We start from the raw sequence: 22,562 nt of genomic DNA on the forward strand, positions 1-22,562 counted from the left end.
GTAAATATGATCCTCTGGTTACAGTGATTAGACTAGAGGTAAACTGGGCCATTGGTATAGAGATCAAGTATGAAAATAGGTCATTTATTATTGTAAATATATACACACCTTATGAATCATATCAAAATGAAGACGAATATCGCAATAGATTGGCATTTATTAATGCATTCATCAAGGACAATGCCACAACCTGTGTCTATATCATTGGTGACCTGAATGCTGATATATCGGATGACAAATCTCTGTTTGGAAAATGTTTACTGCAATATTGTAATGATAATAATCTTATATTGACAAGTAAATCACTATTACCTGAGAAAAGCTATACATATATTAGTGAAGCATGGCATACAGTGTCATGGCTCGACCACTGTATATGCACAGCTGATGCACATGCTTCCGTTGATAACATAACTATCTGCTATGATCTGGCCACCACAGATCATATCCCGATTATAATGACCCTAAATGTTGAAAATATCCCAGCTATAGCTGTGGATAACAGTAAAACATACACAGGGAGGCTGGATTGGACTAAGCTAAGTGAGAAGGATATTAATCACTATACCTCACTCACAGACAAATCATTAGACTCTGTTAGACTTCCTAGAGAAGCCATGCAGTGCAGTGACATCAACTGTAAAAATGTGCATCATGGTAGAGATTTATGTTCTACTTATGATGTTATCATTAGCATTTTAAATGCCTCAAGTAAGGGTCTTTACAAGGGTAAGAAAAAGGAGTTCAGTATAAAACCTGGTTGGAATGAATATGTGACTGAGCTACACACTGCTGCTAGAGATGCTTTTAAAGTATGGTCAGAATCAGGTAGGCCAAGACAGGGGTCTGTGTTTGAACAGAAACAGGCCACTAACGCCAAATACAAGTATGCTGTCCGATTCATTAAAAAAAATGAGGACACAATGAGGGCTGACTCACTTGCCAGAAAGCTGCGCAACAACAGCTGTTTTGATTTCTGGCAAGAGGTCAAAACCTTAAACAGTAGTAAAACTCCCTTACCGTCCTCCATTGAAGGTGTGTGTGGGTCTGGCAACATTGCAGAACTGTGGCGGCAACACTATTATGAGCTGTTCAACTGTGTTAAGAGTGACTCTTTTCTGGTGGAGAAGGTTGACCCCACTGAAAATGTGACAGTTAGAGCTGAGGAAGTCTATAACACTATAATGAAGCTAGAAAATAACAAAGCTTGTGGCCCGGATCACATCTCAGCTGAACACTTAAAATATGCCAGTCTGAAGCTTGCTCCTATGCTTGCTCTATGTATTACTGGTTTCCTTAACCATGGTATCTTACCAGATTCCATGTTAGCTGTACTACTTGTGCCAGTTATTAAGGACAAAGCTGGGAAAATAAATAGCATTGATCATTACAGACCCATTGCTTTAGCTAGTATTCTCTCCAAAGTATTGGAGAAAATCCTGTTGGACAGACTGGATAGGTATATTACCACAGCTGACAACCAGTTTGGTTTTAAAAGGAAACACGGCACTGATATGTGTATTTTTGCTTTAAAGGACATTATTGCAAAATATAGAAGCCAGAATTCCACCATGTTTCTGTGTTTTATTGATGCTTCTAGGGCATTTGACCGGTTGAATCATTTCAAATTATTTGACAAAATGTGCCAAAGAGGGGTACCCAAGTACATTATAAGGATACTAGCCTTTTGGTATGCACATCAGACTATGCAGGTGAAGTGGGGAAATACTGTGTCCGAACATTTCTATGTTGGTAATGGTGTTAAGCAAGGGGGGATTTTATCTCCTCTATTATTTAATTTATACATGGATGGTCTGTCTAGGAAACTGAACCAGTGTAAAACTGGATGTGTCATAGGTGACTCTGTAGTCAACCACCTTATGTATGCAGATGATTTAATTATCTTTTCCCCGTACAGTGCAGGCTTACAACAGCTTCTCAGGGTTTGCTCCCAGTATGGCATTGATTTTAATATTAAGTATAATGCCAAGAAGAGTAGCATCATGATTGTGCGAAGTAAAGATGATAAAAAGGCAGTATTTCCTAATTTTATTCTCAGTAGCAACATACTACTTGTGTGCAGTGAGATTAAGTACCTAGGACACTGTATATCCGATGATCTCTCTGGTGACAAAGACATCCATAGACAAAGATGCAAATTGTATGCCCAGGCAAACATACTAATGCGGAAATTTCACAAATGCTCTGTACATGTCAAGGTATCACTCTTTAAAGCCTTCTGTACACCATTGTATACGGCTCACTTATGGAGTAACTACAAAGCTAGCAGCATGCGAAAACTAAAAGTAGCATATAATGATGCTCTACGGTTGCTGGCGAGGGTACCAAGATGGCACAGTGCCAGCCAGCTGTTTGTAAACCTGGGGGTAGCTACCTGTCAAGCCCTGTTAAGAAATTTAATGTACAAATTCATATGTCGTCTTGAAAAGTCTGACAATCATGTTATTAAGATTTTAATTAACCCTGTCAAGAGTTCTACTCGGTTCTCTTCCACGATATGGAGACATTGGCGTAACAGCCTCTACTGACTTTGAAAAGCTGTAGTTGGACTGTTTTTATGTGTTTTTTTCTTTCTTTTTATTATTTTATTGCTTTTACTGTGTGATTGTCATCCTGTTTTGCTGTATGGACCCTGACTCTGAAATAAAGATTGAATTGAATACTCTGGGCCACTAAGTCCATTTTTATGTTACAATACTTTTCACTTTGTGATACAAGCGCCAAATTTGGCATGAACCTTGCCTAGGACCTACTTTTGCAGAAAAGCCTGTTAGCCACGCAAAAAAATCCAATATGGCTGCCATTTTCAAAATGGCTGCTGGTGAAAGACATTTTGTGTATTTTGACCTGGATTGTGATTGGATTTTGATTATTTTGGTATCAACATATAGTTTTGACTCCCCCGCCCCCTCCCCCCGTTAGCCACGTGAAAAAAAAAACAATATGGCTGCCATTTTCCAAAATGGCTTCAGGCAAAAGGCATTTTATGTGTATTTTCACCTGGATTGTGATTGGATTATCCAATTTTGATTATTTTGGCATCAGAATATAGTTTTGACCCCCGCCCCCTCCCTCGTTAGCCACGCAAAAAAAAAAACTATATGGCTGCCACTTTCCAAAATGGCTGCTGGGGAAAGACATTTTATGTGTATTTTGACCTGGATTGTGATTGGATTTGGATTATTTTGGTATCAACATATGAGTTCCCCCCCCCGGATCACACATGGTTCTAATCGTCCCATTTGCTGGCACTCAGCTGTGTGCACTGAAGGCCAAAGCGGTAGAACTGCATCTACCACGACATTCAGTCTTGCACCGGCATTTTTGTCAGTTCACAAATCTGGGCAATTGGTAGAGTGTCATCCACGCTACTTGCCAAATATCATCTTCTGCTCGCCATCCCCAGCTGGCAGGGCTCTCTGTATGCATTTGACATACAGTTGCCTGGCTTCAGACACGGGCAACTTGATAAGTGGCATGCTTCACATGATGTGCAAGAGATGCCCTTGTAGGTGGAATGGCATCATAGGACCTCTGCTTCCATGCAAACAGGTAAAATCTTGCATCATCAACCCTATCAGCAGTGCTGTTCTTGTCATGCACTGTTACTGGTGGGTATTGACTGAGCTTCTGGAAGACTGAGACACTTCAGGCCACACTTGCCGGGTTTGCCATGCTGTCTTTTTGCCTTTTCCCACTGGCTAACACAACATCACATCCAGTGAAAAATTTCAGGGCCTAGATTCTTCACTAAATCGTGAACTGGTAACCAACAACAATACAGTACAGTACAGTACAGTACAGTACAGTACAGTACAGTACAATGCTGTTCAATAACAATACAGTACAGTGCTGTTCAATAACAATGCAGAACAGAACAGTACAGTACAGTACAGTACAGTACAGTACAGTACAGTACAGTACAGTACTGTGCTGTACAATAGCAATACAGTACAGTACAGTACAGCACTGCACTGCACTGCACTGCACTGCACTGACTACTAGTAGGAGAGCGGAGGAGGACCTGAGTGTTCTGGTTGGAACATAACATTTAGACTCCTTTATGTATAAAGGTGCTAAGTTATTTCGTGCTTTGTAAACAAATAAAAGTGCTTTAAAATCAATTCTAAAAGATACAGGTAGCCAGTGTAGTGTTGATGAGACTGGACTAATGTGATCTCTTCTTCTAGTGTTGGTTAAAATTCTAGCTGCCGTATTTTGAATTACTTGTATTTTTCTAATGGATTTCTTTGGTAGCCCTGTAAAAAGAGAGTTGCAGTAATCTAGCCGGCTTGTTATAAAAGCATGGATAAGGACTCTCTGATTTAAAAAAGGTCTTACCTTAGCCATGTTTCTTAAATGGAGAAAGGCTGTTCTTGTGACCTTGTTAAAATGGGAATTAAAATTTAGGTCGGAGTCCAAGATCACACCCAGGTCTGTGACCTCTGTTTTGACCAGTCTGGCCAGAGAGCCAAGCATTGCCTGTAATTTGTCTCTCTCTGATTTGGGGCCAGTGAGGAGAATCTCAGTTTTTCCCTCGTTGAGTTTTAAAAAGTTTTTACCCATCCAAAGATGGATCTCATTGAGGCAGGAATTAAGATCACTTAAAGCATTGGGGTCGTCTGGTGAGACGGATATGTGCAGCTGGGTATCATCTGCGTAGCAGTGGTAGTTAATATTATGGCGTCTAATGATGTGACCAAGTGGCAACATATATAGTGAGAAGAGGATGGGTCCTAAAATGCTTCCTTGGGGAATCCCATACTCTGTCTCAACTGGATCCGATACAAAATCACCTAGGGAGACAGAGAACTGTCGTTCAGCTAGATACGATCGGAACCAGTTAAGGACACTACCAGAGAGACCTACCCATTTTTCTAGTCTGTCAATTAAAATACAGTGATCAATAGTGTCAAATGCAGCACTTAAATCTAGAAGGATGAGGACAGACACTCTATTTTTATCACTTGCTGATCTGAGGTCACTGACTACTTTCAGTAGTGCTGTCTCAGTACTATGCTGGGATCGGAAACCTGATTGAAATTTGTCAAGAATGCTGTTATTGTTAAGATGATTAATAAGTTGATCTTCTCAAGGAGTTTACTGAGGAAGGGGAGGTTGGATATGGGTCTATAGTTGTGCAAATCAGTGCTGTCCAGATTAGGCTTCTTAAGCAGAGGTTTTACAAGGGCCATTTTGAAGGATTTGGGGAATATACCTGATTGAATGGAAGAGTTTATTATATTAGTTGTATCCTGGGAAAGATAGTGGGAGGTAGCTTTGAAAAGCTTGGTTGGGATGGGATCAAGGGCACAGGTACATGACTTCATTTTTCCTATCAAAGTGTTGACATAGTCAACACTGACAGGCTCGAATGAAGTCATCGCCGATGTAGGCCCCCGCCCAGGGAGATCCCATTGAGTACCTAAGGGGGAGTTAGAGATGAAATTATGAATAGGATTAACAATTTCAGCTCTGATATTGACAATCTTATCCCTAAAAAATAATGCGAAATCATTACATTTCAAAGCAAGTGCTTGATCATTTAAAACTGTAGTGGGCCTAGGATTTAAAAGACTGTTGATGGTGGAAAAAAGGACTTTATGATTATTTTGATTTCCATTAATTATGTCTGAGAAATGGGTTTGTCTCGCCTTTCTGACAGCAGTGTTATAATTATGTAGGTGTTCTTTAAACTTTTCAAGACGGACATCTAGTTTATTTTCCCTCCATTTTCGCTCAGCTTTGCGGCAATTTCTTTTTAGCTGACAGAGGGCGGCATTATTCCATGGTGTTTTATGGCTTTTATACCTTTTCTTAATTTGTAGAGGAGCCACTGTATCTAGGGAGTGTCTTAATTTGTCATTGAGATAATCTACAAGATTATCAACTGAGGTCATGTTAGATGGAGTAGGAGTGCTCATTAAATCAGAACATTTTGCTATGGCTGTATCATCAAGATTTCGCTTTTTAAAAACAGTTTCAGAGCGATCTGTTGATGTTAAAACTGTGGCATTAAAATATATACAGCAATGATCAGAAACAGGAATTTCAGAGATTGATGAGATGTTAATATCTATTCCCTTTGTGAAAATCAAATCTAACGTGTTTCCATGGTCATGGGTGCTGCCAGTTACATGTTGGACTAGGTCAAAGCTTGCAGCGAGGTCCATGAATTCCATAGCCCTTGAATTAGTGCAGTCATTAATATGAAAGTTAAAATCACCAATTAGGATCAGTCTATCATAACTGGTGAGAACAATGGACATAAGGTCAGAAAAATCAGATACAAAATTGGTGTCATACTTAGGTGGCCGATAAACAGTAACAATAAGTACAGACTGCTGCGCTTTTATGATTGTTGCCAGATATTCAAAGGTGCATTTAGTGCAGGTGAAATCATTAGACTGTAGCAATTCCACCTCCTTTTTTCCCCTGTCTAATGGAATATAGGAAACTGTAATTTGGTGGGGAAACCTCTAACAGTGTGGCTGATGCAGCAGATGACAGCCAACATTCAGTTAAAAACAAAAAGCTTATAGGCCATGATTAGAGATCACATCATTAATATAAGAAATCTTCTTTATGGACAGCGATCTTATATTCAAAAGTGCAAAATACAATATGTTAGGTCTGTAATGTGCAGAGACAGATTCTGTCTGGCTAATCTTTATTAGATTATGTGGGTTACTGCCAGTGAGTGGGCCTAGGGTTGCACCTGTCAGTGATGTGGGTGGGAATGGAGAGAGCCACTGAACTAGGGACACAGGGAGTGTGACTATGATGATGGTGCAAAATGTTGGCATGTAGTCAACCTGACCTTGAACATGTAAAGTGGGAAGCAAAATTGTCAGTGAGTATCTTTGAGCCTTTTATATTTGGGTGAATATTATCTCTCTTATACAGGTGTGTTTTCTTCCAGAAAGAGTCATAATGGTTAACAAAATCGTGGCCTGTGGCAATACAATAATTTGTCAACCACTGATCAATAGTATTTAGGCGACTAAAGTGCTCTGAACCCCTCAACAGAGTGGGGATTAGGCCAGAGAAAATGCAATTCCTGCCGAGGCTCTTAATTGTTGTCGCCAGGAGCTCGTAGTCTTTTTGTAATTTGAATAATTGCTTGCACTTTATGTCGCATATACCTGCATGAACAATCAGTGTTTGGACAGAGGGGTATTGCTCAATGAGTAGCGGAATATTTCCCAGTACATCTAAAACTTTGGCACCTGGAAAACAATATGTAATGCCATTAGGAATTACAACGGACCTGATGATAGAATCCCCAACAAGGAGAAACTTTGGGGGGTTTTACCGTGAATCCCCCTGGCCCAATATGACCCGGGTTAGGGGGGACTACACGGGGGACATTATTGACCGAGTTGGTGACGACAATGTCCGCAGTCACCTGCACTGGTGTCGGGGCATGCTGTGGGTGATCGGGGGTAGGGGCAGCTTCACGGAAGGGATTATTGTTGTCCGAGACGGTTTCGCTTCTGCCCGCAGCCACCTGCACTGGTGTCGGTGCGATGGGTCCACGCTGGCACCGCCGTCCCTGGGATTCACCTGACAGCTGTCAGTCGGCTCCAGCGCCGCCAGCCGGGAGCTGAGGAGGGTTTGTCGTTGGAGAAGCTCATCTATTATCCCCTCAATTGATTTTAGCTCCGTTTTAATGGTCAACAGTTCCGTGGCCATTTAGTCTCTCTTGTGAACAATCCACTACTGGGGGGTCACAAATGGAAAGTTCAGGGAAGCGGAGTTACTCAGTCTCTCAAGTGGAAACCACGACTGAGTGGAGGGTGCCTTCTAGCCTAGCCACCAGGCTAAAGACAAACCTAGCCAGGCTAGAAATAATAATAATAGTAGTAGTAGCAGCAGGAGGTAGGATCTGGGATTGGGTGTTCCTGTCAGATCAACCCGGAGCACACACAGAAGTCCAGATAAGATTAATTTAAAATGTCATTACATGCCAGAAGGTTTGTTGGGAGCAAGCAACTGGCCCTGCTGCTGCTATAAGAGACTAGTGTGTCCCTATAAGAGACTAGTGTGTCCCTATAAGAGACTAGTGTGTCCCTATAAGAGACTAGTGTGTCCCTATAAGAGACTAGTGTGTCCCTATAAGGCCTGAGCAAAACATTCATAACTGCTCCTCTGTGGGCAGACATCAGCTGGGTAAAGCACAGAAGAAGTCATAAAAACAGTGACTCTGCACAGGTTCATAATCCATTCAAACTTTATTCATTGTAAAATGATAATTCATGTTAATATTCAGACAATGTGTTACAGTCAGTCAGTCAGTCAGACAGACAGACATGGCTCCACTCTGCGTCTCCAACCTCCTTTAACACAGTGGTTCTCAACCTGTGGGTCGGGACCCCCTACTTTTATTGGGGGGGGGGGCAAATATGATTATTTTGGGGGGTCCCCAGTTCAAATATGATTATTTTGGGGGGTCCCCAGTTCAAATATGATTATTTTGGGGGGTCCCCAGTTCAAATATGATTATTTTTGGGGGGTCCATGCACATTTCAAATATGATATTTTTTGGGGGGTCCCCAGTTCAAATATGATTATTTTGGGGGGGTCCCCAGTTCAAATATGATTATTTTTGGGGGGTCCCCAGTTCAAATATGATTATTTTTGGGGGGTCCATGCACATTTCAAATATGATATTTTTTGGGGGGGTCCCCAGTTCAAATATGATTATATTGGGGGGGTCCTCAGTTCAAATATGATTATTTTGGGGGGTCCCCAGTTCAAATATGATTATTTTGGGGGGTCCCCAGTTCAAATATGATTATTTTGGGGGGGTCCCCAGTTCAAATATGATTATTTTGGGGGGGTCCCCAGTTCAAATATGATTATTTTGGGGGGTCCCCAGTTCAAATATGATTATTTTTGGGGGGTCCCCAGTTCAAATATGATTATTTTGGGGGGGTCCCCAGTTCAAATATGATTATTTTTGGGGGGTCACGGCCTGATAGCTTTGAGAACCACTTAAGTGTTTTCTGTGTGTTTTACAAACTCCATACATATCTGGAAAAAAGGATTTTTTTTTTTTTGCTTTTTGGTTTGAATCAGATGTTTTACGACAATATTATAGTTTTTTATTCACATTAAAATAGACTTTAGACAAAATGGCACTGTGTTTATAATCCCATGAGAATCAATGCATTCGCTCTGAGAGACACGTTTATGTCTTATTGTTTTAAATCTCTGCTTCTTTTGGGGAAATGCAGACAGATATGATTTGATAATATAACAATTTAACAATTTAATTGAAACAAAAAGTATGTTAATCACATTAAAGGGATAGTTCACCCCAAAAAAAACTTATTTTCAATCAATTAGTCACCCCATGAAGACTTGAATTCATGGATATTTTTAAAAATGTTGTCTCATTCCTGAGACAATAATTTGATGACCGGCGGAAAGATGCTAATGTCTCCGGTAGGAGACACAAAGGAGACTCTTTGTGTCTCCTACCGGAGCCGCCGCAACTCATCAAATTATTGTCTCAGGAATGAGACAAAAACGTGGGGTTTGTAATTGATAGAAAATAAGTCATTTTGGGGGTGAACTATCCCTTTAACTCTGTTTTCATGATCTGCCTAAATGTGTCAAAATGTCTAAATCCCCATATAGTGAAACTAGCAGATTTACAAGCTCACCATGTCGCATATCACCACACATTAATGTGAGCTTGTACGTCTGCTATCGTCTCTGTTAAGGCTTTAAGGGGTCCAGAAAATGTCCCCACTGCCCGTTTTCTTCTCCAAACCCTGGGTTCAACAGTCAGGGCGTGGTCACACCCTGGGTTCAACACTCAGGGCGTGGTCACACCCTGGGTTCAACACTCAGGGCGTGGTCACACCCTGGGTTCAACACTCAGGGCGTGGTCACACCCTGGGTTCAACACTCAGGGCGTGGTCACACCCTGGGTTCAACACTCAGGGCGTGGTCACACCCTGGGTTCAACACTCAGGGCGTGGTCACACCCTGGGTTCAACACTCAGGGCGTGGTCACACCCTGGGTTCAACACTCAGGGCGTGGTCACACCCTGGGTTCAACACTCAGGGCGTGGTCACACCCTGGGTTCAACAAAAAGAAAACGCTCCGTTCCCATTGAAGAGCGTTGTCAGAATCAAAGGACTTTAAACCTTCCAGAGGAACTTTATTTTATAAAATAAAAAGGTGCATTTTATCTGTTAAACAAGTTCTTGGAAAGACAGAAGAGTGTGACGTGAATGTGAAGCTTTTAAATATCTTTGAGGAATTAAACTGATATAAGTCATTATGGTAGCTCTGTGTGCGTGTGTGTGCGTGTGTGCGTGCGTGTGTGCGTGTGTGCGTGACTGTGCGTGTGTGTGTGTGTGTGTGTGCGTGACTGTGCGCGTGTGTGTGTGTGCGTGACTGTGCGTGCGTGTGTGTGTGTGTGCGTAAATAGCTTTAGTGTTTGCTTTTAACTCTTCCTTGAGAAGGGTCACACACACACACACACACACACACACACACACACACACACACGCACACACACGCACACGCGTGTGCGACCGTATGATGTCACAGAAACCGTTGTGACATCACAACGACCTCACTCCCTCTCAGCAGGAGGTCCAGAGAGTCTAAAGGTCAGTTTGGAGCATTCATAAACTGTCTGTGTCCGGTTAACACATTAAACACCAGGAACGCATCTGTGTAACCACTTTAAACATTATTTTATACTTTGGCTATTCAAAAATAGCAGATCTGAGCTTGTAGATCTGCTATTTTTTGAAAAATCACAAATATTTGAATATGTATATATATTTTTTAAAGCGAACATTTTTAACTCAAATCTTTGCTTCTGGGGGGTATGGGCGGGGGTCCTTGGAACAACATGAGATTGGGGTCCGCGGCCAAATACATATAATTTTGGGGTCCTTGACATGAAAAAGTTTAAGAACACAAGTTAATTTAGAAGACATTTGTAAAATCCCCAGAAGCAAAGATGTGAGTTACAAATGTATAAAAAATATGTATTCAAATTTGGCACACATTTTGTAGATCTACAAGCTCATAGCTTGTATATCTGCTATTTTTGAATATCCAAAGGATAAGATAATGGTTAAAGTGGTTTAAAATCTACAATGACAGATGCTTTCCCGCTCTTAATGTGTTAAAAGGGGAATTTCAAAATGGCCGTTCCCTCGCTCATTAGAAGGACTAACATCAGTCACCAGAAACAGAGACGTGAGTTTAAGATGAGTTTAAGATGAGTTTAAGATGAGTTTAAGATGGTCAACATGGAGTTTGAAGTCTCAACGGGTAGAAGATGGGTTTTGGCGTCCGATCAAATGAATATCAACCGCAGTGGCGGCCATTTTGTGGTGCCACAGATAGAACCCCCCCCCCCCCCCCGAGGACGAGATGCTGCATCTCAAGGGGCTTTTCCTCTGGTGAAACCTTAAGTAAATGAACCCTACAGTGAGCTTGTAGATCGTCTGTTTTCTTTTGGAGCAGATGGGGGAAAAAGTGGGGGTGCCTAGTATATGGGTTAACCCATTAGAACCAGGAAAGCATCCGTGTCATTTTATATCTATTCAAAAAATAGGAGATATACAAGCTCATAGCGCATGACTTCGTGCCGCGCTGTGAGCATGTAGATCTGCTATTCTTGAAAAATCATGAGCATTTTGTGTAAACCTTTGTATATCATTTTTAAAGCTGACGTTTTTAACTAAAATCTTTGCTTCTGGGGGGCCCTGGAACAACATATGCTTCTGGGGGGCCCTGGAACAACATATGCTTCTGGGGGGCCCTGGAACAACATATTTTGAATGGGGGGGGGGGGGGGGGGTCGGCAGCCAAATATCAAAAGATCAAAACATCAGGCTAGTATCAATCCTGATACACATAGGTGATAAATCACTTCCTCGTCGACAACCAATCATAACTCTCACAAGATGTGATGTCAGAGGCAACCATACAGAATATATAACGTCTTATTTACATTATTAAAAAATTATAATAAATCGCCGAGCGTTCAAGTAATCCTGTTGTTATCACCGAGGGAAGAAAAACAACAACAAATAAAATGTAATAAAACCCAACCACAACTTCTCTCTATATAAGTACAAACTCAGATATAAAACATTTAAAAACCATAATTAATATAGAATATCATCGTAGAATAGTTCAAAACAACAATGATAATAATAATGCCATTATCGTCTGAAAAGTTACTTCCAAGGAGGTAAAGAAATGTCATGCATAAAGAATTCTGACCGGAAAACACAGTTAATTCAATAAAAAAAAAAAGAAGAAGAAATATGATTATTTATATAGATGATAACCAACAGAAAGACGTGTGCATGTGGTTCAGACTGGGCCTGTAGCTTATATGTCACCGTAACGTCATACAGAATGACCCCACCAACAAACTACATTAAGTAAACTTACTTAACTGTTCATAGTATTTCTCTATTTTCCAACTCCAGACATTCGCCTCAGCACTGGCCGCTAGCTAGGTGCTAGGTGGGTGCTAGCTAGGTGCTATAGTTGCTAGCTAGGTGCTATAGTTGCTAGCTAGGTGCTAGGTGGGTGCTAGCTAGGTGCTATAGTTGCTAGCTAGGTGCTAGCTAGGTGCTATAGGTGGGTGCATCTTTGAAACATTTTAACACAAATCTGGGTCCCTAGCACAAAGTATTTTCAGATGGGGGTCAAAATACGTATTAATTTGAAAAAAAGCACTGACTTTAGCAGAAGTCCCACCTTATTGATCAATGAATCCTGAACGGACAGCACAAAAAATAAAATAAACGTTTACGTTTTGTTAATTAATAAATAAATAAATAACGATGTCTTTCTTTTTTAGTGTGTGTGTGATCTCCAGGATCTTTCTTTTCTAAAACTTTAAAACAGGCTCTAAAAACATTTCAATAAAACACTGTATGAGGATCAGTCCATCCACACACACATACATGCAGAAAACACCCCAAAAAAGAAACAAAATGAAGTCTACCCAAAACACCCAACCAGTAAATAAGTTAAACTTTCACATTCAACACTCCTTGGTGACGTGTGGACGGTTATGAAGAAAACATTAATATAATGTAAACCATAAATATAAATAAGAACAATAATGATAATAATAATAATAACTCATCCATTAGTATTGCATCCAATATGGCTCAGATTAACTCTCTCTCTCTCTAGATAAATGCTAATATGCACAAAATAAATCACACACACACACACACACACACACACACGCACCCTAAAAATGTGCACACACACACATCCTAAAAATGTGCACAAAGGTGGTTGTGTATGTATATCACACATGCATGTGTAAACACCCCGGATTCGAACCCAGGGTCTCCCCGTGCTGTGTGGGGAAACCAAAACAAGCTACCGCTAGGCCAAGAGGGAATCCCCCCCGCCTTATTCGGCCAGGCGAGATATTAGGCTTTTGGGCTTCGGGTGGAGCTACTCTGCTACACATGCACACACACACTGAAAGAATAGAAACACTGTTTATCAACGCGCGGTTCGGGGACCATGGGGGGGTTCCAAATGAACCCTTACAGGTCTGTAACTCTGAGGGTGTACACATGGAACCAAATGGACCCTTACAGGTCTGTAACTCTGAGAGTGTACACATGGAATCAAACGTCCAGCACTCTCAGAGTCACAGACCTGTAAGGGTCCATTTGGACCCCTGGGTGGTCCGCGGACCCGACATTGAGAACCGGCTGAATAGAAGACATTATATAGTCAAGGCTTTTGAATACTTTGAACGTGGAAAACAACATCTTCACACCCTGTAAACACCCTGTAAACCAGTGATGAAGACAATAAAGATGATACGTCTTTGTTGCCTCTACACATGGAGATGTAAAAGAACCAAACATACTCCTTTGTGACGTCTAAAAGAACCAAACATACTCCTTTGTGATGTCTAAAAGAACCAAACATACTCCTTTCTGATGTCTAAAAGAACCAAACATACTCCTTTCTGACGTCTAAAAGAACCAAACATACTCCTTTCTGATGTCTAAAAGAACCAAACATACTCCTTTGTGATGTCTAAAAGAACCAAACATACTCCTTTGTGATGTCTAAAAGAACCAAACATACTCCTTTCTGATGTCTAAAAGAACCAAACATACTCCTTTGTGACGTCTAAAAGAACCAAACATACTCCTTTGTGATGTCTAAAAGAACCAAACATACTCCTTTGTGACGTCTAAAAGAACCAAACATACTCCTTTGTGATGTCTAAAAGAACCAAACATACTCCTTTCTGATGTCTAAAAGAACCAAACATACTCCTTTGTGATGTCTAAAAGAACCAAACATACTCCTTTCTGATGTCTAAAAGAACCAAACATACTCCTTTGTGATGTCTAAAAGAACCAAACATACTCCTTTGTGATGTCTAAAAGAACCAAACATACTCCTTTCTGATGTCTAAAAGAACCAAACATACTCCTTTGTGACGTCTAAAAGAACCAAACATACTCCTTTGTGATGTCTAAAAGAACCAAACATACTCCTTTGTGACGTCTAAAAGAACCAAACATACTCCTTTGTGATGTCTAAAAGAACCAAACATACTCCTTTGTGACGTCTAAAAGAACCAAACATACTCCTTTGTGACGTCTAAAAGAACCAAACATACTCCTTTGTGACGTCTAAAAGAACCAAACATACTCCTTTGTGACGTCTAAAAGAACCAAACATACTCCTTTGTGACGTCTAAAAGAACCAAACATACTCCTTTGTGATGTCTAAAAGAACCAAACATACTCCTTTGTGACGTCTAAAAGAACCAAACATACTCCTTTGTGATGTCTAAAAGAACCAAACATACTCCTTTGTGATGTCTAAAAGAACCAAACATACTCCTTTGTGATGTCTAAAAGAACCAAACATACTCCTTTGTGACGTCTAAAAGAACCAAACATACTCCTTTGTGATGTCTAAAAGAACCAAACATACTCCTTTCTGATGTCTAAAAGAACCAAACATACTCCTTTCTGATGTCTAAAAGAACCAAACATACTCCTTTCTGATGTCTAAAAGAACCAAACATACTCCTTTCTGATGTCTAAAAGAACCAAACATACTCCTTTCTGATGTCTAAAAGAACCAAACATACTCCTTTGTGATGTCTAAAAGAACCAAACATACTCCTTTGTGATGTCTAAAAGAACCAAACATACTCCTTTCTGATGTCTAAAAGAACCAAACATACTCCTTTGTGACGTCTAAAAGAACCAAACATACTCCTTTGTGACGTCTAAAAGAACCAAACATACTCCTTTGTGACGTCTAAAAGAACCAAACATACTCCTTTGTGATGTCTAAAAGAACCAAACATACTCCTTTGTGACGTCTAAAAGAACCAAACATACTCCTTTGTGACATCTAAAAGAACCAAACATACTCCTTTGTGACGTCTAAAAGAACCAAACATACTCCTTTGTGATGTTTTAGTCATGTTTTAGTCATCTGAAATGTTTCACTGTTAGTCTAGTTTTAGTCGACTAAATATCATCAGATTATAGTCGACTAAATCTGCAGCTGATTTAGTCGACTATAATGTGTGTTGGCGGTGCCTTGATGGCGTCGTAATGGCTGATTTTACACTTGGTTGCATGCTGAAAATAGCCGATCTACAAGCTGGCGACGCGTTGTGAGCTTGTAGATCTGCTATTTTCAAAGCGCAACACCTGCTCAGGTGTTGCGCTCTGAAACGTGTCTTTTAGTTCTACTGGATCTCTTCTCCACTCGTCCCTCACTGACATTTTAGTCTAGTTTTTATTTGTTGACGAAATTCGTGGCTTCGTTTTTATTTAGTTTTCGTCAGTGAAAAAAGGGAGTCGACCAACATAGTTTTAGTTGAGGAAATCAACACTGTTAGGGGGCAACCGTTACTGACTGCATCACAACACCACAGTCCCACCCAGGACACTGAATTCTAAACATTTGGTTCCAGAGTTAAATTAATATTCAGGATTTTTTTTACAGTGTAGATTAGGGGTCCCAGAGATAAGAATCAAATCAAACTGGGGTCTTTGAAAAAAAAGGGGGGGGGCTGAGAATCACTGGCCTAGACAAGCTGTACTGTTACTTATTTACTTTTATTTTTTAGGACCCCGTTGAAGACCAGATGCTACATCAAGAGTTCATTCCTAATAAAGAATTAAAAAATATTTGTGAGGCTGTGATGAGGAGTTTGATGACAGATGTGACATGGTGACATAGTGACATGGTTTGATGACAGATGTTTCAGACAGAAGGTGACATTGCACCTACGGGTGCAACGTCTTTGGCACAACATGATGGGACTAAATACATTTAAAAAAAAAGCTCTTTGACGTTCAAGCCTAACGGACTAAACCTGCTAAATGTGTAAATGGATGCTCCAAGATGACTTGACAAACGTCAACGTTAAATCGTTTTCAAACAGCTGCGTCATTGTCTCCCCATTGTGTGGGTTTTCACCACAGGAAGTACGTGAACCACACGTCTCCTCGATCTGAAACTGACCTCGACGCACGCACGTCTTCGAGTCGACTCAGATACATATACGTAGATACAGCAATGGCTGCAGCTGCTGCTCATTGAGGCCATTATGCGTCAGCCTGGCCGCCATGTTTTTGTGGGGAAAGCCGCCCCACGTACGTACGTCATTGTATGTCCACTGAAGCAGGAGGGAACGACTGAAGTCCCATGAAAACAAAACAACTACAGCTGGACTTCACCATGACTGCTGGTCAAAGTGCATTGGCAGCCCTACAGCCCTACAGCCCTACAGCCCTACAGCGCTACAGCCCTAGAGCCCTAGAGCCCTACAGCCCTACAGCCCTACAGCGCTACAGCCCTACAGCGCTACAGCCCTACAGCCCTACAGCGCTACAGCCCTACAGCGCTACAGCGCTACAGCCCTACAGCGCTACAGCCCTACAGCCCTACAGCGCTACAGCCCTAGAGCCCTACAGCCCTACAGCCCTACAGCGCTACAGCGCTACAGCCCTACAGCCCTACAGCCCTAGAGCCCTACAGCGCTACAGCGCTACAGCCCTACAGCGCTACAGCCCTACAGCGCTACAGCCCTACAGCCCTACAGCCCTACAGCGCTACAGCCCTACAGCGCTACAGCCCTAGAGCCCTACAGCCCTACAGCCCTAGAGCCCTACAGCCCTACAGCCCCAGGGCTAGTGTTATACACAGTTGAGTGTGGCCGTCACGCAACTGGAACTAGCCGATCTGCAAGCCCACTTTCAACTGGTTTTCGGCCGAATGGACCGCTCCGATCAGCCCCGCCCAAGCCCTACACACTCTGCCGTGCAAACGTGTCGCGTAAAAATTGTGGAAATAGGCAAGATAGAACGTATATCTCTTTTTATGGGACACGTCTTTTAATGTCCAAATAAGGGACGATTTCTTATTTCAAGGGGACAGTCGGCGACCCTAAATGTTTTCACCGACCTGTGAGCTTGTAGATCTGCTGTATTCACCGTGCGACGCCGGGACACGCGACTACAGTAATTATACATCAGGCTCGAAACACTCGATCCAAACAACAACAACACACCCCCAAGCAAATAAATACAATGTGAATAAATTAAATTAAAAAACGAATAAATTACGGAGGTTTTCTCCACTGCAGCACCAGCTGAAGCACGAAGTCCATCTTTATACGTCTTCTTGGTCAGAAACCAGAACAAAATCCAGATTCTGTTCAGTTCGCCTGTCCTCCTCTGTGTGTGTGTGTGTGTGTGTGTGTGTGTGCGTGTGCGTGTGTGTGTGTGTCAGACAGCAGTCTCCAGGTCTTGGTGTGTAGTGGAGGGTGTGTGTTGGTGGTTCTGGACTCTCAGGTATGAGGCCAGCTCAGAGTCGCCTTCAGCCTGGTCCGCCGGAGTCTGACCCTGGAGGATGAACCACGCACACACGCACACGCGCACACACACACACACACACACACACACACACACACACACACACACACACACACACACACACACACACACACACACACACACACACACACACACACACACACACACACACACACACACAGGTTAGGAGGTACTTAGTCTATTCCACAGCCTCCATTAGAAAATCCCCAGCAGCAGATCTGACATGACGGACGTGACAGTATTTCAGCGTGAATCACACTAGAGTTCTCCATCTCTGCCCGAGCCGCCCGACTCGGGCAGAAAAAAAAAAAAAAATGTGGAATGCCCTACCAACAGTAGTGAAGGAGTGTAAAACCCTACTCTCCTTCAAAACTGCCCTAAAAGAGTACCTTCAGGAGGCTGACATTCTAAACTGGCCGCTGTAAAAAAAAAAAGTCATAACCTACCCCCACCCCCTCCCCCCACGCCCCCTTGAACTTTTTACTGTACATATTTTTTTGTTTTTCATATTTTTAATTTCTAAACTGTTTATATGATATTCTACATAGTAGTGTATATATGTATGTCATTTATGTCACTATGAATTGAGTACATAAGGACTAGGGGTGGGACGATATGGGTATCTCACGATACGATATCTGTGGCGATATCAGGCCCTCGATAACAATAATATCACGATATTCGATATATTGCGATATCACAATATATTGCATGAAATTTCACCAACGATATATCACGATAGTCCTTGTATTCAATTCATAAACACATAAAATAGCACCAAACAGTTCACACAAATACAGAGTCGGAAAAACAACGTATCACAAACGATGTTCACAAACGAATATCGATATTTTTCGGCAGTATATCGATTATTTATCGCGGGAGAAAGTATCGCGATATATCGCGATATCGATATATCGTCCCACCACCCTAATAAGGACCCCAATTGAAACAAGCCATTGGCTATCTTGGGCTTTTAAAATAAATCCTATTTAGTTGACTGTACTGACTGTATTGTATTTGAACTGTACTTTCATGTGCTTTTTTTATGCAAACTTAAATAAAGTATTCAACCTGCAAGCCCAGAATAGGAGGCAGATGTCATGACAACAGGGGATTTAACTTTAGGTCTACTTTAGCCTATTTTGTGCGCATGTGTTATGAACAGCTGAACATGCAGTGGTGTAAAGTAACTGAGTACATTTACTCAATTTTGAGATACTTTTACTTTTACTTGAACTGGAATATTTCCAATTTTCAATACTTTTACTTCTACTCCACTACATCTCAGAGGCAAATATTGTACTTTTACTCCACTACAATTATTTGAAAACTTTAGTTACTAGTTACTTTGCAGATATAAATTATTATATTATAAAACATACATTAACCACTTTAGCCATATTTTATACATAGGCTATTTGAAAATAGCAGATTTACAAGCTCACAACGCGACGCGATGCGTTGTAATGTATAGTTTGTCTCAGACTGAGGACCACAAAGGAAATACGTCTCAGGACTTGGTTGTGTTTTATATCCTTGACGTTTCTCTGAAGAACATGATGCAACATGTGTTTTTATTGTATGACGTATAATGACATGAAATACAATCAATCAGATGTCATCTAAAGGTCTATTAAAGATTCTATGGATCATTAACAAACATTCTGCTGAGTGCTGGGTGTGTGTGTGTGTGTGTGTGTGTGTGTGTGTGTGTGTGTGTGTGTGTGTGTGTGTGTGTGTGTGTGTGTGTGTGTGTGTGTGTGTGTGTGTGTGTGTGTGTGTGTGTGTACCAGGAAGTTGGTCTTCTGCAGTGAAGCTCCTCCCTCCACCAGAAGTCGACACACGGCGTGTTGACGCTCTGACGCTGCTCTGTGTAACGCAGTGTCCCCTCTACACACACACACACACACACACACACACACAAGCACACGCACACACACACAGGTTTGTAATACCAAATTTTTTTTCCATTCTTATGAATCTCAGAGTGCTTCAGGGCATAAACACAGCATAGACAACCAACTAAAGGGTAGTTCAGGGATCTTTAATCCCTAAACCTAAACTCTAACAGTATAATCCTAATCCCTAAATGAATGTTTTTCTCATTTTAAACTTGTCTCTAAAAATCTATATTGTCTTTAACCATGAAACAATCTATCTGAAACAAACTGTGTGTGAGGTCAGAGTTCACAGCGTTCCTCAGAACTGAGAAAAATCTCTTTTCAAACTCCTGAGGGTTATTTAACTCAGAGTGTACAAATGGGTTCATTTGGTTCCATTTGTACACTCTCAGAGTCACAGACCTGTAAGGGTCCATTAGGTTCCATGTGTACACTCTCAGAGTCACAGACCTGTAAGGGTCCATTAGGTTCCATGTGTACACTCTCAGAGTCACAGACCTGTAAGGGTCCATTAGGTTCCATGTGTACACTCTCAGAGTCACAGACCTGTAAGGGTCCATTTGGTTCCATGTGTACACTCTCAGAGTCACAGACCTGTAAGGGTCCATTTGGTTCCATGTGTACACTCTCAGAGTCACAGACCTGTAAGGGTCCATTTGGTCTGTGCTCTACCACAGTTAAATTATCACTCAGGATTATGAGGTGTAAAGATTTGATTTAAAATGTCATTCCTTTGTAGCTTTGTTTGTATTGTTTGCATTGAGTCATGTTGAAACTGTTTCTTGTATACATACTGTAGTATCTTATCTGTGCTTTATAACACACACGCACGCACGCGCACACACACACACACACACACACGCACACGCACACACACACGCACATACCTCTCTCTGTCCACCAAGTCCAGGATGACCTTAGAGCCTGAAAAAAATAAACATAAAATTATTTCAGGTGGGATCACTGTATGAGTTCTCTCTCCTTATTGTAAACAATACTGGTATCCCGATCAGAAAGACGTTATTTGACAGTATGGGAGCCAGGAGGGAGAAGAGTTTAGGACGTGTAGAGCGTTGTCCAGGGTGTTTTAGAGAAGAGAGAAGAGTCTAGGACGTGTGAAGCGTTGTCCAGGGTGTTTTAGAGAAGAGAGAAGAGTCTAGGACGTGTGAAGCGTTGTCCAGGGTGTTTTAGAGAAGAGAGAAGAGTCTAGGACGTGTGGAGCGTTGTCCAGAGTGTTTTAGAGAAGAGAGAAGAGTCTAGGACGTGTGGAGCGTTGTCCAGGGTGTTTTAGAGAAGAGAGAAGAGTCTAGGACGTGTGAAGCGTTGTCCAGGGTGTTTTAGAGAAGAGAGAAGAGTCTAGGACGTGTGGAGCGTTGTCCAGAGTGTTTTAGAGAAGAGAGAAGAGTCTAGGACGTGGGGAGCGTTGTCCAGGGTGTTTTAGAGAAGAGAGAAGAGTCTAGGACGTGTGGAGCGTTGTCCAGGGTGTTTTAGAGAAGAGAGAAGAGTCTAGGACGTGTGGAGCGTTGTCCAGGGTGTTTTAGAGAAGAGAGAAGAGTCTAGGACGTGTGGAGCGTTGTCCAGGGTGTTTTAGAGAAGAGAGAAGAGTCTAGGACGTGTGGAGCGTTGTCCAGGGTGTTTTAGAGAAGAGTGTAGGACGTGTGGAGCGTTGTCCAGGATGTTTTAGAGAAGAGAGAAGAGTCTAGGACGTGTGGAGCGTTGTCCAGGGTGTTTTAGAGAAGAGAGAAGAGTCTAGGACGTGTGAAGCGTTGTCCAGGGTGTTTTAGAGAAGAGAGAAGAGTCTAGGACGTGTGGAGCGTTGTCCAGGGTGTTTTAGAGAAGAGAGAAGAGTCTAGGACGTGTGGAGCGTTGTCCAGAGTGTTTTAGAGAAGAGAGAAGAGTCTAGGACGTGTGGAGCGTTGTCCAGGGTGTTTTAGAGAAGAGAGAAGAGTCTAGGACGTGTGAAGCGTTGTCCAGGGTGTTTTAGAGAAGAGAGAAGAGTCTAGGACGTGTGGAGCGTTGTCCAGAGTGTTTTAGAGAAGAGAGAAGAGTCTAGGACGTGTGAAGCGTTGTCCAGGGTGTTTTAGAGAAGAGAGAAGAGTCTAGGACGTGTGGAGCGTTGTCCAGAGTGTTTTAGAGAAGAGAGAAGAGTCTAGGACGTGTGGAGCGTTGTCCAGGGTGTTTTAGAGAAGAGTGTAGGACGTGTGGAGCGTTGTCCAGGATGTTTTAGAGAAGAGAGAAGAGTCTAGGACGTGTGGAGCGTTGTCCAGGATGTTTTAGAGAAGAGAGAAGAGTCTAGGACGTGTGGAGCGTTGTCCAGGGTGTTTTAGAGAAGAGAGAAGAGTCTAGGACGTGTGGAGCGTTGTCCAGGGTGTTTTAGAGAAGAGAGAAGAGTCTAGGACGTGTGGAGCGTTGTCCAGGGTGTTTTAGAGAAGAGAGAAGAGTCTAGGACGCGTGGAGCGTTGTCCAGGGTGTTTTAGAGAAGAGAGAAGAGTCTAGGACGTGTGGAGCGTTGTCCAGGGTGTTTTAGAGAAGAGTGTAGGACGTGTGGAGCGTTGTCCAGGATGTTTTAGAGAAGAGAGAAGAGTCTAGGACGTGTGGAGCGTTGTCCAGGATGTTTTAGAGAAGAGAGAAGAGTCTAGGACGTGTGGAGCGTTGTCCAGGGTGTTTTAGAGAAGAGAGAAGAGTCTAGGACGTGTGGAGCGTTGTCCAGGGTGTTTTAGAGAA

The 22,562-nt window shown here is 42.0% G+C and overlaps 1 protein-coding gene across 1 annotated transcript in view; it reads right to left on the reverse strand.

Moving 5' to 3' along the window:
- Positions 1 to 17,590: 17,590 nt before the first annotated feature.
- The window catches only part of dgki (diacylglycerol kinase, iota), a 98,195-nt gene continuing 93,223 nt past the window's right edge, over positions 17,591 to 22,562 (reverse strand). The window contains exons 31-33 of the mRNA XM_080420697.1: positions 20,726 to 20,762; positions 19,728 to 19,827; positions 17,591 to 17,943 (exon numbers count right to left, since the gene is read on the reverse strand). Coding sequence (XP_080276823.1) covers positions 17,827 to 17,943; positions 19,728 to 19,827; positions 20,726 to 20,762 — 254 coding nt within the window. The 3' untranslated portion in view covers positions 17,591 to 17,826. The remainder of the gene's footprint in view (positions 17,944 to 19,727; positions 19,828 to 20,725; positions 20,763 to 22,562) is intronic.

This window comes from Gymnoscopelus braueri (assembly GCF_963280865.1).
Source record: "Gymnoscopelus braueri genome assembly, chromosome: 23".
Lineage (NCBI taxonomy): Eukaryota > Metazoa > Chordata > Actinopteri > Myctophiformes > Myctophidae > Gymnoscopelus > Gymnoscopelus braueri.